Source organism: Misgurnus anguillicaudatus, chromosome 19 (genome assembly GCF_027580225.2).
Source record: "Misgurnus anguillicaudatus chromosome 19, ASM2758022v2, whole genome shotgun sequence".
NCBI classification, from domain to species: Eukaryota; Metazoa; Chordata; class Actinopteri; order Cypriniformes; family Cobitidae; genus Misgurnus; species Misgurnus anguillicaudatus.
This window is the reverse complement of record NC_073355.2, coordinates 43275641-43287811: the sequence shown is the minus strand read 5'-3', so window position 1 is coordinate 43287811 and position 12171 is coordinate 43275641. Positions and strand designations below refer to the sequence as shown.

Genomic DNA, 12171 nt, shown 5'->3' with positions numbered 1-12171 from the left:
CCGGCTTTCTCAGCGAACAGAAGCTGATTTCCTTATTTGCACGTGCGCCTTATATACGCACCTGGCGGGGCGGCGCCAGCATTATGCAAATATCTCAATGCCAAGTTCATTGGCGTTTTTTGTAGTATTCGAAGCAGATTGGTCTCTCTAAGCGAGTTCCCAATTCGTCGGTCACGACGTGACGTCTCCGTTCCCTCCTTCAGGGAACGAGGGTTACATCCGTAACCGAGACGTTCCTACATTCAAATGGCCACAACTTCTCCAAATATTATCAGATTTCCATGTGCTACACATCGTTGGAAAGCTTAGAGAGTACAATTTCAGAATCTATGAATAACTCAAAATGCCCCAGATCCGGCTTGTGTCCCTACTTTCCGTGATCGGTCACATTTTAATCAAATGAGAAATCCTAGGGTTGTAAATGGACATGTTAAACCTTTTCTGGATCATTTTTGCACTTAATAAAGTTAGATACATTCTAGGTAGATATCAGAAAACAATTTAACAGATTATTAATTTTTAATCTGTTTTATTGTACGGAAAAATTGCAGGTATAAAGATGAAGTTTGTCTATAAACTTGTGTTTATTGTTTTGTCGTGTTTTTAAGAAGCTGTGTTGTGAAGTGATGAAGTTCATTTGTGTGACTCTGATGGTTATTATTGGAATTACAGATTCAACAGCAGGTAAATATTCACACATTATAACAAACTCATGGGGGGGGGGTAGTGGCTTAGTTGTTAGAGAGTCTGGCTTGTAATCCCAAAGTTGCCTGCTCCTAAGACTGGCAGGAAATGGCTGAGTTATTGTTATAATGGTCATTGATATATGCTATACATTTTTCGCATACATTTTTTCTTTAGAAACAAATTTTAATATTGAAACCAGACCTGTTCTCTGTCTCTTACAGATCAGTTTGTTGTTGTTGGACCTGCATCTCCTCTCCTCACTGTATCTGGTGAAGATGTGATTCTGCCCTGTTCTCTCATACCCCAAATCAGTGCTGTAAACATGAGAGTCGAGTGGTTTAGACTTGATCTCAAAGATTCAGTAGTTCATCTCTATGAAGATCATGAAGATAAAAACACAAATCAGCTTCAGTCGTACAGAGGAAGAACTGAAGTGTTTAAAGATGAACTACAGAAAGGAAACACATCACTTAAACTATCAAGAGTTCAGATCTCTGATGAAGGACTTTATAAGTGTTTAATTCAGTCCAAAACCAACTATGATGACATCACTGTTGATCTCAGAGTTGAAGGCGAGCAAACCACTGAAAACTAACATTGAATGAGATTTATTTTTCTTGTAAGTGATGTTCAGTATTGGTTTAAGTACATGCATGTTGTCATAATCACTAGTAGCCAGAAGAAAAACATGTTTATAGACATAAATAATCACTGAATGAATGTTTTTCATGTTTTTGTTATGTGTAGCTTTAGGAAGTCCTCCACTCATCACTGTAGATGGATTTGATGTTTCTGGTGGTCTTTATCTTCAGTGTGAATCTAAAGGTTGGTACCCTGAACCTGAACTTGTGTGGCTGGACAGTGAAGGAGTCACTTTGACATCTGAAAATACAGACAAACAGAGACACACAGATGGATTCAGAGTGAAACACATGATCACTGTATATAACAGAGACAGTAAATATCACTGTAGAGTCAAACTGAGACATCACATGATGGAGACTGAGATTATTACATCAAGTAAGTACACAAACACTGATTCTGAGTATGTGGTTTATTTTGTCTGATGATGATTTGATGCAGTAATACATAAAAAATATTCATAATTCAAGTGAATATAATAAATGATATTAAATAAAGACAGTTTTGTTTTACAGGTAAAATGTTTAACTCTTTGAGGTCATCAGTGATCTTGATTTCTGTTGGATCTGTGCTCGGTGTGATCGCTGGATTACTGATCGCTGTGTTCATCTATAGACACAGAGGTAACATTCATGTTTGTTATATTTATTATGTATGTACTGTATATAGTGTGACCTAAGGTTAGTTAGTTCAAGTTTAGATTCACTTCATCTTCAACTGAACACACCGTGATCTGAGATTTCACTTCTCATACTGTAGTGCTTAAAAGTCAATAATTTATATATTTTCAGACAGTTTAATGATGTGTGCTGTGTGGTGTAAGCTGAACTGCATACATTATCCTGTAAAGATATCACAGTGTCGAGTGGGTAAATCAAATTCAAACCACAAAATAATCTTTATAAAAAAAGGTTGTATGTCTGTCAGGGCTGGGGCTACTTTTCGGCCCAGGAGTTTCAGGCCCAAGACCGGCCCACTTTTCCATAGTGTAATTCCAAATTAGCACTTTTTTCAAAGTGGATAAATGAAGCAACAGTTCAGCTCTTACTATTTTGTATATTTTTTATTAATACCATGGTTCAACCTATAATGTAAAAGTTAAATAAAAATTGAATAATAATTTACTTATTCACTTCAGAAAATAGTAATAAAAATAAAATAATAATACAAAGTAATTTTGCTGCAAACTTTGCTTGAGTTTTGTTATCAATATTAAATTACATAATATTTGCAAAGTCTATGAAGCGCCATGTTTTGGGTGATACACAAAAGGCTTTTAATTACATTTTATACTTTGCTTGTGAATAAGTTGACAACAGTATTGGATAATTACATTGCTAATGCTAATCATAGGCCTAATAAAAAAAATAAATTGTTAAGTTTGGCACATTTAGCAGCATCCTCCTCAAATGCCTTTTCAGCCCCTCCTGGCCTCTTCCTTCCACCCATCCTCCCTAACGTGTAGTTTTACGGTAGAGCCGGCCTAGCTATCGGTAGGCGCCATAGACTGTAAAAAAACTGTGAAAAGTGAAGCCGCCAGTGTCCCGATACGGCGCTGACATCTTGGGTCTTGAGTCTGCGCAGTAGCAATTTCAGGACCAGTCCTGTGAGCAGGAAGTAAAGCAATGAAATCAAGCTTTATAGCATTAAAAAACTAAGTAAAACCAAACTTATTTTAAAGACAAAAAATTGAATTTACATCAGCGTGATAAAAACTACAGTAAATGACAGAAACCAGCTTCAGAGAAAAGATAATTGAAGTGTAATTAAATTGTTTAGTTGGTCTCAAGTCCCATTGAATAACATGATGGGGGAGGCGGGGTTTATGACCTATACTAAGTCCAGTCACTGGGGGGCGATCAAGACGTTTTGGCTTCACTTTTCAGGGCTTGGGCGGCACGCTTGGTAGGCGCTTGCAGTTGCCTACCTGAAAAAAGTTTTGGAAAAGACGTGCTATCGACCAAACCAACTCTATGGGAGGAAAGGGGAGAACTCCCTCACATGGTACAACCCATGCAGAGGCAGTGCGCTGCGGTGTCAGAATGCGGAACGTGTGTAGTGTTATTTAAGAGAAGACTCACTAACGTGACAAATGTGAAGAAAAAAACTTGACGTGCCCAAAAGTTAAGCGGCCCACCAGGCCTGATGTCTGTAGTTATTAGTCCTGAAGTTTTTAAGAAATAGTTAAATCAGTTTAATATTTTTTCTCTTCAGGACTACAGAGAAAGAAACAGAGAGAAGAAGAGAGGCTACAGAGGGAAGAAATGAGAATAAAAAATGGTGATTTTGTCTGTTGGTTATTTATAATATTAATTTATTCTTAATTTAAAAACAGTTTTGATTCATGATAAAATATCACATTATAATCACTTGTATTTAATTTAATTTGACAGTAATTCAGATACATAAACATTTAGCTTATTATTTATTAAAATAACATTGATGTTTTTATGTGTTTTATGTCTATATTTAAAAACTGTGTTAAACATATTTACAGTGTAGAGTGATAAATGTGTGTGAATTACACTTAACATGAAGTTTAATCAATAGCTGTGTTTACATGGACATTTGTAATCCGTTTAAATGATCAATCTGAATAAAAATGCTCCATGTAAACACCTCAATCGGACTAAAAAGTGCCAATCTGATTAAAAATCTAATCCGCTTGTTAGGGGTGGTTTATACCTTTTGTAATCCGCTCAACAGGACATGTATACACTTGATCGGATGGATAACTGAAACTGGGACGCTCTGCGCATGTGCCATCTTTTCTTTTTTTAATGGCGGTTGGTAAACCCACTGAAAGGCGCATTTCCGCCACCTGCAGGACGGTAGTGTGGAGCATATTCACACGTGCAATGACGTAGATTGCCGTAATGACATGTGACGGAAATATTTGAGTTTGTTTTGTTGAAGGAAGTCACATGAAGTGATTAGGTGTGTTCGACATCGGCTGTGGCTGGATGTAACCGATCGGCGAGATTAGCCGCGTGCAGGCGGGGAGGAGCTGAAAACGGAGACGTGAAGTCGGACGCGCTGTGGTTCCCGTAGCTTGCTGCATTTACGTCAGGCATGGCTGATCACGTGCCGTTTGTTTGCTTAATCGCATTAAACATGATTTGTAAGATGTAAACTACATAAAAAGTGAATTATACTGTTTTGAATGTCCGTGTATGAGCATGAGTGTAACTGAAGAGGCTTACAGCAGTGTTTTTACAAGAATAAAGTGTTCAACATAAGCATATATTATTTAAATACCAATGTAGTGGGGTCTACGTTTTTTATCCATTTTATTTTGATGAAGATGGCACAATATAACATCGCGACTACATGAAAAGAGCTTTAACTGTTATAAAAATACAGATTTGTGAGCATTTGTGGAACTGAGGGCGTGAAAATACACACGAAACACACGTGATTGTTGTCATGTGGTGAATCCGACCAATCTTGAAACAGCTGTGTCGTCATTACAGCCCGTGCAGCTCCTCTTCGCGAACTGCGCTGGCTTACTCAGGCGGCTGATCTCGAACCGCTCTCGCGGTACTTAAAAACCATATGACACAATCACGTGCCTGCAGCGCCAGCTGAAGTCGGACAAAAATACTAACCGGAATGCACTGCTTCAAGTCAGCCACCGATCGACAGCGTTGTCAGGTCAGTCCATGGTTTATTCTCTGATCCACAAACGCGTGTGTTTGGACTCGCTCTCGCTAACGGTCTCTGCAGCACTGCGTGAAGTAAAATACGCTTTTTGGGCACACGTGAATGGGTGTTTTCTATATTTGTGCAATGTGCGCATGTCAAATGATCAAATCTGATGTAAATATTAGGCTTGTTCGACTTCATGCGGCGCCGTAAGAACCTTCAGCCGGATGACGTCAAAGTACCGCGAGAGCTATTCAACTCATACGGAGGAATCTCCTTTAAATCGCTCTCGCGGTACTTTGACGTCATCCGGCTGAAGGTTCTTACGGCGCTGCATGAAGTCGAACAAGCTGTTGTGTCATATAAACACGCACATCAATCCGATCACATTATTAAGTGTTCATGTAAACGCTATGATAGGATTTATTAATCGGAAGGATTTTAATCCGATGGAGGTAAAATGTGTCCATGTAAACGTAGCTACTGACACAAGACTGAAGACAAGAATCACTGCCCAGTGTGAACTTCAAGCTGTATTGTAATTGTGTGAATTATATAAAGTTATAAAGAGTATTTCTAACAGTCTTGATGTTCACAGTTCACAATAAGACAAACATCATGATTTAAAATTGTTTGCAGTCTTAGGTCCTGGACTGTGTGTTGTCATATACAGTAAACATTTATCAGGAGTTGTGCGGTCATCTGTGCTTCAAGATTAACAGAAGAAGATAAAACAGTTTCTGTAGTGACCCATGAGTCCTGATCTCAACCTGACTGAGATACTTTAACATCATCTCAAATACAATTACATCTCAGTAATATTGATGAACATAAATGTGTGGTTTCCCGGACAAAGATTAGCTTAAGTCAGGATTACGAGGATTAGTTTAATTACGAAATATAACTAGTTTTAACAAACATGCCTTACTAAAAACATTACTTGTGTGCATTTTGAGGCAAAACAAAGGAAATCTATTCTAATCACTGTCCGGAAAACCGCCCCAAAGAGTTTTGTACACTGTAAAAAAATTCCGTAGAAATTTCAATGTTATTGCAGCTGGGTTGCCGGTAATTTACAATAGATTTAAATTTATGTTATTTACTGGCAAGAGTTTGTTCAAAGTTAAATAATTAAGCAATATCGCTCGAGTAGGAGTGTGATATAGCTCTATATCATCACGGCTGTGATTAGGCCAGAGGCACGAGGCCGCAGGCCGAGTGCCGGGGGCGGTCGCAGCCGTGATGATGTAGAGCTGTGTCGCACGACTCCGAGAGCGATATTGCTTTTATACAACAGTTCGACGGCACACGTTTGAAAAACGAAAACTAGAAAACAACAACGGAGTTATTTTAAAAGCCTCTTTGTTTGAGAACTACTTCTTCCGCCACGGATTTGAGGGCGGCCAGAATGACAGGTAAAACTTTCGGCTGCTTTGAAGCTCATAACAACTCAATGGACAGAAAAGCCGTTACTTTATATTACCGTTTCTTGGTCACAAAGTGTAGTTTTAAGATTAGTTCAGTCGAGAATGTATATGTATTATATTTAAATCTGCAGTCGATTAGTAAAGATAGCGCCTGTTTGAACGTTTGCTTAGTGAGATTCGGTACGAATGAGAACCAAAGCATGAGCGGACATCAGTGTTCACTCGCCCCGCTGACCACCGCCCTCTCTGGGCTACATTTCTGACAGAGATACCCTGGCTCTCATGTTGGCCTTGTTTGTTTATGATCGTCAAAATGAGATCAAATCAGCAGTATTTAGTGTCATGATCAAACTGTTACTTGTTTTTTAATTCATATTTAGTGTCTTTTGTGTTGTTATTGTTTTGGCGCGAGGTAAAAGTTAATAAAACTACTTGTATAACGTTACTATTGCTTTCTCATTTATTCTTAACGTGATACGAGCACTCGATTATTATTATTAAACTTTGTTCTTGTCAGTACTATATAAAACTGTTTTTTATAAGTGTCAGAGAGATGTTTTTGCATGCTGCTTATAAATATACCAGTGGCCATATCTCATAACATGTTTTAATAGTCAGGTCACGATAAAGTAAATGATCAATGTCCACATTTAAAAGCTGCGGTGCTTACCTGCAGTTTCACTGTGTTTTCACGTTCTGATAAGAAATATAGCTCCAGAAAAAAAAAACGAGTGTTTATATTCCTCTTTCCAAGTGTTAATCGTCCACACGATGTGACAAGACATTTCTCCCATTAACTGTAACGTAACATCCAAGAGCGCTGATCTTTGACGGAATAACTTCCGATTGGGGATTCACAGACTGATTTACGAGCTAGTAAACTAATGAGACAAACGGAGAGTGTTTACAAACAGGGCGTCTGTGTTTTTCCATTCAGAGATGAGCCTGCTTAGGACCTCCATTCACTAGGTGGCGGAATGATACGAAAGGTGAAGCGGTTACAGTGCCGATATCAGCACAATATCGCATAGGTCTTAGCCAATCAGATTCGAGAACCAGAAAGAACTGTTGTATAAATTTTAAATATTAACAAGTATTTATCTTTACAGAATAAAACTATACAATAACAGCCTCATGCAAAGCATTCTGGGAACCAGAAATCATCATCAACCTTTTTCTGTTTTTGCCTCAGATTTTGTTTCCCAGAATGTTTTGCTTGATGCTGTTTTTTTAGTTTTACTTTGTAAAGACAAAGACTTGTAAATGTTTAATGTTCATTTTACTTTGAACAAACTCTTGCCAGTAAATAACATAAATGTAAATCTACTGTAAATTACCGGCAACCCAGCTGCAATTTCTACGGATTTGTTTTACAGTGTATGTAAAGAGGACCAGTGAAGCTGAAATACATGAAACATTCAGTGGATGTTACTGCTGATAAAAGAGAGAAACTCAGTCATTATGATCAAGAGTTCACAAACTTTATCCACCTGCACTGTAAATGTTTACACAAACATCTGTGTGTCTGTTGTGTGATTTAAGTTTAGATCAGTGGTCTCAAACTCCCGGCCCGCGGGCCATTTGCGTAAACAGATTTTTATTCACTTTGTTTTATATTCATTAGATTTTTGATTTAAACGTTCAAGTGTTCGTTCACATGTCGCGTCTAACAACGCGTTAAAACGAGTCAAAGCATTACTTTCCAAAGTGCTCGGGAGCAGAAGTTGCGCTCCGTGTTGTGGGTCGCGTCACCCGGTGCTACACAGCCATTAACCGCACGCTCCGTGATGTCGAGGATAAAGGAATGCGTGATTGGATTTTAATTCCTCAACTGAACTTCGCGTCAATCATATCATTGTCACCATGCGATCAGTTAATCCGGTCGGGACTTTGTAGTGTTTGTCCAGAGAAGATTTGTTACTTCCGGGTGGATACTCAGCTGTTACTCAGAGAAGACCGAGCTGTGGTGGGGTTAGTTCACATAAAGTTATAGCATCTAATGGAGACACCGCATATGGAGGTAGTAATGCAACACATTTTAAACTACAGATAAGAAAAAGAGCCATCAAAGTGCCCAGGTTTAGAAAAGAGGAGGAGAAACGTACAGAGGATAAAAGTATGTATACTGCTATATATAATGAAGTATATAATGAAGTATAATATATTATTATTTAGCTTGCTATGCAATTACACATAGAGCAGTATTATTATTTTTTCTGTCCAACTAGCTGATGTAACATATGATCACGTTCACTTATTAATATTTTTCCATATATAATGGCAAATTCATTAAAACTGATATAACAAAGAACATAATGAAATCAATACTATGACTGAAAACAATCCAAAATAAATAAAAAAAGAAACACTTAACTTTACTAGTGGTCATTTTTTTATAATAGTTTGTAAATGTATACAGGAATTAAATGTGTTAGTTTAGTGCAAGGTTTTAATAGGTCTTAGTTAAGATAAGGTTAAAAAAACATTTACTTAGGCTACTTTTATAAAATAATGTATATTAAAAAGATAAAACCACTGCTTACATTTTCAAGTAATATTATACATTAAATAATAGAAATTAAACACGACATTTACTGAAATATTGTACTTTTTTGAACGTTAAAATAGCTCTGCGGCCCCCCGATGAAATGTCTGTCTTAGAAATGGCCCCAAGCCAGTTGGAGTTTGAGACCCCTGGTTTAGATGATCAAATCAAATTCTGATAAACAACAAACAAACATAAAATCATTCATTAAAACATGACAACATATTTTATGTTTTTAATGTGTTGTGTTACTTTACTTAATCTGTTTTTTCTTTACCTCATGAACTCTCTAGAACGTGAGAGACTTTCACTGATAGAGAACGGGACAGTAGGATGTTGTGAGTTTATTTTCAATGTCTTTATTAAATGATTCATTATTAGACAAACTTGCATTTCATTAAATGTTTTGATCTCATTCTTAATCTGAAGTATAATTCTGTTATGATCTCTGTTTAACTCTTTACTGTCTTTCTGTTTTTAGTGAAATCACTGTTAAGAAAATTTGCAGGTAAGTTAAAGTTTGATGACATAATTAAAGTGTTATAGATCTACAGCTGTTAGATGAGACTGTATGTGGTTTTATTGACACATTGAATTTGTTTGTTATCCTCTTTATATTTTTCATTTGTGTTCATTTGTTGTCATTTATTGTTCAGGTTTGTCTATTTTTGTTTCAGTTAATTGTCTCTATGCAGTGTGTTTATGTTTGTTTATTTCTCTGTAAAGTGATGTTTACAAACTAATAATATTATTATCATCATTATTACAACATTCATCTGTAAAGCAGAAATCTCAATATTTTAACAGTGAATGTGACTCTGGATCCTGATTCAGCTCATCGACATCTCATTGTGTCTGATGATGGGAAACAAGTGAGATATGAAGAACAATCAGGAACAGTAAAGGATGAAGATCAAAAGTCAAATAACAAGTTTGATTATCGTCACTGTGTTCTTGGAAATGAAGGATTCACCTCAGGGTGTTTTTACTATGAGGTGGAGGTGAAGGGGTTAACTAGGTGGTTTGTTGGTGTGGCCAGAGAATCTGCTGAGAGGAAGGGGAGGATCTGGCTGAATCCTGAGAGTGGATACTGGATGGCTGGTTTGACTATAGGAGAGTATGAGGCTAGTGAGGGTCCATCATCTGTTTCTCTTTCCTTGAGTGTGGAGCCTCAGAGAGTCGGGGTGTTTGTGGATTATGAGGAGGGTCGAGTCTCTTTTTATGATGTGGAGTCTATGTGTCATATCTACACCTTCAGTGATCAATCTTTTAATGAGAAACTATATCCTGCTTTTTATGTCTGGTCTGTGAACTCTGCACCACTCATCATCTGTGATCTCTAATGAGATTTGATCTAAAAATATAAATTCCCTCAAGTTATTTGTGTAACTTGGAATTGTATACACATGGTTGTGTGTCATTTTCAGAAACATTTGATGATGGATGATGATGGTCGTTTTTTGTCCCCTAAGAGAAATTTGTTTTGTGCATACATACATGTGATGCTGTATAACAATCAAACACGTGAATAACAATCACACAGTCGTGTCATTCACAGTCTTTTGCCCATAAGAACAAAAGAAATATGTGACCCATCACACAAGTCGGCAGCACAAGTTTCGAGATAATGAGAAACAAAGTTATAATTTTTTTCAAAATTTGTGATTTTTGTTTTATTGCAGAATCTGTTAGTTGAGATAACGAAGCAGCCTTTCCATGTTTGAGATAGCAGTTTTTGTATATTTAAATGCTACATTTTGCGGTTGAAATTGGCTTGTTTTTCCGGAGATTCTAGCGTGCAGCGAGGGGCGTCATTATCTATGTATATTTACATACCCCGCCCCCAAAGGGAACAGCGTGACTACTAAATAAGGATTGTTCGCCCAAAAATGAAAATAATGTCATTAATGACTCACCCTTATGTCGTTCTAAACTCGGAAGACAGTTTAAGATGTTTTAACGTTAGATTTAGTCCGAGAGCTTTCTGTCTCCTCCATTGAAAATCTATGTACGGTTTCCAAGTCCAGAAAGGTAATAAAAACATCATCAAAGTAGTCCATGTGACATCAGTGGGCTTCATTTTGGTCCAAAAATAGCAAGAGTTACCACTTTATTCAGCATTGTCTTCTCTTTTGGTTCTGTTGTGAAGTCACGTGACTGTAGTGAGGCGGCTGACCTGTTCCTCAGACATCTTTGCTAAGTTTTTTTTTCAAACTTACAGCGTGAGTCTCCCCAGACTGTAAACGAAGCTCGGGCACACAAAAAAAAGAGAAAAAAAGCTGGGGTGGAACAGATAACAGTCAGCCACATCGTACGTCAGCCGCGTCACTGGCTTGTTTGACTTTATGCGGCGCCACAGTCGGGTGACGTCAAAGTACCGCAAGAGCTCTTCAAGAAATCTTACGGAGTAGTTTAATTTCAACTCGCTCTCGCGGTACTTTGACGTCATCTGTCTGTCAGTTCTTGCAGCACAGAATGAAGTAAAACACACACAAAAAAGTCACACAGACATTGTTGAATACGTTATATAATTGGCTACATGTTTTGTCTATCAATATTTTCCATGAAGTCATTGGCTGATGGAGGAACGAGCGAGCGATTGGTTACATCCCTAAAGGACGTCACGTTTTCGACGGCGCTGTTTGGATTATCTATTATATTACCTCCCTATTTTAAATACAACTTTAAAGGCAGGTTCATGTGTTTAACGGAACGTAAAGTGTAATCTCATATACAGTGTTACGATGTAAATAGTCCTCATATTGTATATTATATTATAAAACGGCTCGTTCTGGTTCTTCATTCTGATTGGTTGAAACGCGTTCTAAGCCGTGATAAAATACCCCGGTAAACCCACGGTTCAGACCGCATCACAAGTATCATTGCGCCACTGTTGCTGTGTACTGATTTATGAAAATAAACACCATAGTCTTTAATCATTTTTTAATTTTTCTACATTTGCACAGTTATGGCGATATCCAGATAAATGTCAATAAATAAAACATTTCGTCAATAAAGAGAAAACATTCTCTGAAGTTTTTTTTGTCTTATTGATATTTCCGCTATTATCCACAAGATGGCAATCTTACCCAACTTAAACACTGAGGCATTCACTCGACACAACAGCGTTGTGGTGGATTTAGCGTGACGTGTGTTTTGATCAGGCTCTAAATCTTATCTCTTACAAAGTTCTTCACAAAAATGGAATTATCTCCGCATTTAGCT

At 37.4% G+C, this 12171-nt stretch overlaps 2 protein-coding genes across 2 annotated transcripts in view; both read left to right on the top strand.

Moving 5' to 3' along the window:
* LOC129425993 (E3 ubiquitin-protein ligase TRIM39-like) overlaps positions 1-11334 on the top strand; it is a 315525-nt gene extending 304191 nt beyond the window's left edge. The window contains exon 4 of the mRNA XM_073856695.1: positions 9754-11334. Within this exon, the coding sequence (XP_073712796.1) occupies positions 9754-10289 (536 nt within the window). The 3' untranslated portion in view covers positions 10290-11334. The remainder of the gene's footprint in view (positions 1-9753) is intronic.
* On the top strand, positions 604-3831 carry LOC141351263 (butyrophilin-like protein 3). Its single transcript, XM_073857916.1, has 6 exons — positions 604-684; positions 909-1259; positions 1435-1707; positions 1845-1952; positions 3544-3609; positions 3827-3831. Exons 1-6 carry the CDS (start codon positions 627-629, stop codon positions 3829-3831), a joined length of 861 nt encoding a protein of 286 aa, XP_073714017.1. The 5' UTR covers positions 604-626.
* Positions 11335-12171: the final 837 nt, after the last annotated feature.